A 3,647-nucleotide genomic window follows, 5' to 3' on the forward strand; every position below is an offset into this window, starting at 1 on the left:
TGTAGGATATAGCACACGTTATTGGTTGTTTATTTTGTACTACAAAGGAAGCTGTCATTTCAGGATCATAGCAGAGGCTGACTTGAAAAACAACAGTAGTATTGTGCCAGTGCTATTGTCAGCTTATGTTATTCTTTCTCTGATGTTTGATATCATGGAGAAAATGCAGAGGAGTACATTTTCCTTTCAGTTACATTTATGTAAATCCAAGAAAGATACTGGTGCGAAGAGAGGCAGAATGCAAGGCAGGCATGACTACAGCTTTCTAACTGTGTGAGAAAAGTTCAGTAGCTATTTTCAGAGAGATTTGATGCATCCTACATAGCAGGCTTTTCTTAGTTTCCTGTGGAATCTATCAGCCTTGTTTAAAAAATAATCATATTGAACTGGCATATTTGATGCTGCTGAATACATTATTGTAGTAGAAATACAGTTCCTAAAACAAGTGCTCAAAATTAAATGATGTCTACAGAAGCTCTTGAGTCGAACTTGTTCAGTCCCTTTATTCATGCTCTCAATTAATGAATTTCTGAACAGGAAGGAACTTACTGCTGATGCTCGTGAGCTGAAGGGAGAATTGTATTGTTTACCCTGCCATGACAAAATGGGCGTCCCCATCTGTGGAGCATGTAGAAGACCAATTGAAGGACGTGTGGTGAATGCTATGGGCAAACAGTGGCACGTGGAGGTAAACATCAGCTGACACGTTGTCTTTCACAAATGTAAATGTTAACTTACTTAACTGGAATGTCGCCGATCAGTTTCCATGAAAGGATTAGAAAAGTATGCAGCAGTGGTCAGCAAATGCATCTCCTAACCCCATTTTCAACCTTCTTGTGCCTGATCTTCCACTGAGAAAAGACTTCTGCCTGCAGAGCTAAAATCAGCAGTCCAAGGAAGCCTTGCAAGGTCCATGTAGAAGAAAATGTCCCCAAGTGAGAAGCAGGAGGTACAGAAAGGCCGTCAAGTTCTGTGACAAACGTAATACTAGTGGGCATTATAATATTTCTGTGGTTTCCATTTACTGGCCGTGTAAATATTTCTAAAGCAGTTTAGGTGACAGTTCCTATTTCAAGTCCATGTGCAAGATTTAGTTCTTAATCTTCCATTGAAGTTATGAAGATAAGCAGTCTTTGTTGTGAAATTCTCCTCCAGCAAGTGCTTTCTTCACAAGATGTAACAGTGGTGAAAATTATTTGATCTCACTTTATTCTGTCATTAATAACATATCAGAACCACCTCAGTGCATTTTTTTTTTCTTTTTGGGAAGTTTTGGGTTGAAATGTTAAGAGACAGCAAAAGGAATGTTATTTTAGTGATGTAAAGCACAAAACAAGTGGTAATTCTTATTTTCAAGATGGCACAGTGACTCAGAAGGCTTTGGTCCTGTTCAGTAGGGATTGTTTGTTTGCTTTCTCAAAAAAAAACCACCATTATTCACAAGAAATCCAAAATCAATCCCTGATTTTCTTCATAGCATTTCGTTTGTGCAAAATGTGAGAAGCCATTCCTGGGTCATCGTCATTACGAGAGAAAAGGCCTGGCCTATTGTGAAACCCACTACAATCAGGTAAGGTTGCATGTTTTTGAAAACTGCAATTTTTAAACTCACCAACAGGTTTTATTAATGGGAGATGGAAAGTGAGAGAGATTGTTTTCTTATGATCACCTGTGAGTATAAAGTTAACTAGTAGGTGTTCCACTGCAGGCAGTTTATATGGGTTTCTCTATAGGTAAGTTTTGCACTGAAAAAAGAAAACGGTGGGTAATTCATAAAGGAAAGCTGGGCTAATCAGAATCTAGTTGTTCCTCAAGCTTAGGGTTTCTTATGTTGAGCCGTTTCAAGCTTTTACACACCTCTAAGATCAGAGCAGCTGATGACACTCAGGTTTTCCCAAGAACATGAAGACCATTTGCCACTCAGGAGCTGTGGTTTAACACAAAGCCTTTGTGTAGGGTGGCCTTCCTTACAGCTGCAATTCTGAGTTGACTGTGTGTTAAGATAGACTGCATCAAGCAGCTCTGTCATCCACTTGCTGAAGACCAACAAAGGCAAAATTTGTCAGAGGGCACCACCTAGTGACCACTTGCATTTAAAGAAGAGATGCATGGAGTTGCACCGTTTGCCTCCAGCCTCCCTTGATTGTGCAGTCCAGCACCATAATGGATGGACCTTTCTTCTGTGGCAGCCAAGTGCAAGGTGTCACGTACACATCTTTGCTTGGATAAATAAGGGAGGATTACAGGTGGGAGTTGTAAGGCATCTGCTAATTACAGATGGATCCTAAATCTGTCAGTGACGAAGGGCAGGTGATTGAAATACTGCTGGCATCCCTGCAGACAATAAATGCCATGACATTGTTAGCAATAGCACTGCAGTCATGATAGAGCAAGAAGGTACACCGGGCAGGAGCTGTGTGTTGAAGGGATGTACAGATGTTCAGCTGGATGGTTACTAAAAGTGTGTGTGTGACTCTTCATTGCTGAATTTCCAATGTTCAGCATTAGGGAAACAGCAAAACAAAACCATATTTGTAGAGGGTCAAGGAGATGTAAGGAAATGTTTTCATCTTTAATATTATAAAGACTTTTGATGATCAGATGATGCAAGATTGAATTGAAACCCAAAATCAGACTTGCCATCGTTCTCCTTTATTTAAACAGAAATAAACAGGAAAGCGATTGAAATGCAGTTGAGAAATTACTGTCAATAAAATCATGACATTAAAAATTCATTGCTTCTCCTTCCTCTTCAGCTGTTTGGTGATGTATGTTTCCATTGCAATCGTGTGATTGAAGGAGATGGTAAGCAGTTCTCTAGCTTTTGTCTTAATGTTACGTTTTGATGAAAGTTCTTTCTAAAAGTGGAAGGAAGGTCCTTTGTTGAATCCCTCACTGCTCCCATTAAAGCACAAAGAAGCATTCTCTCTATCAGAAACTCAAATAGATGTGATCAGTCAGAGGCCTAAGGGGAAGAAGACCTTACAGCAGGTGTTTCATGATGATGGAAGATCAAACAGGAGCTGAAGAGAACTGTGGTCAGCTGGAAACCTTTTAGTAATAACCAAAGTCCAGGGATGTTGAGAGATGCACAGGAGGCTTCCTGTCCCCACCAGCTTTCAAAAGGGACCCGTACAACTGTGACAATGACCACATAGGCATCTCCTCGAGTGAGTTTAGGGATCATGACATAGATTTGGAAAAATATTTAGATACTGAACAATTGAGGTGGACTTTGTGAGGGATTTTTTTGTTTTTTAAGTGCCTACCTTCCATTGTTTCAGTTTGGTTCCTGGAGATATTCACCTATCTGTCACAGGCACCTGTCTTTTGAAAATAGAGGCTGATAATAATTTCACAGAACCAGGAAGGAATTGTACCTGAAAAGATCTGGGAAGCCATAACTGGAAGCACCTTAATTTTGAAGAGGAGTGATTGTTTTGTAGCTTTTTGGACTATCATCAATGATAAAATGCCATAAGGCAAATCATTCCACGTGCAGTCACATTATTTTGTTCCTAGCTACACCTGCCTGAAGTAAACACTGTAACACATCTTAGCCTCACCTAAGCCAAAGCCATTCTCAAAGTGGGAGGAAGCCTCTGCTACATGAAAGGAGCCATAAAGTAGTTCACAGCCATGTAAAT

General features: G+C 40.0%; 1 protein-coding gene across 1 annotated transcript; it reads left to right on the forward strand.

The window, feature by feature from the left end:
- The first annotated feature begins 15 nt into the window (after positions 1 to 15).
- Positions 16 to 3,641, forward strand: LOC122193078 (LIM and senescent cell antigen-like-containing domain protein 1). Its single transcript, XM_042893788.1, has 4 exons — positions 16 to 688; positions 1,478 to 1,570; positions 2,757 to 2,805; positions 3,285 to 3,641. Exons 1-4 carry the CDS (start codon positions 509 to 511, stop codon positions 3,332 to 3,334), a joined length of 372 nt encoding a protein of 123 aa, XP_042749722.1. The 5' UTR covers positions 16 to 508; the 3' UTR covers positions 3,335 to 3,641.
- The last annotated feature ends 6 nt before the right edge of the window (positions 3,642 to 3,647 follow it).

Source organism: Lagopus leucura, unplaced genomic scaffold (genome assembly GCF_019238085.1).
Source record: "Lagopus leucura isolate 7727_CA_CO unplaced genomic scaffold, USGS_WTPT01 59597-0_obj-0_obj, whole genome shotgun sequence".
In the NCBI taxonomy this organism is placed as follows: Eukaryota; Metazoa; Chordata; class Aves; order Galliformes; family Phasianidae; genus Lagopus; species Lagopus leucura.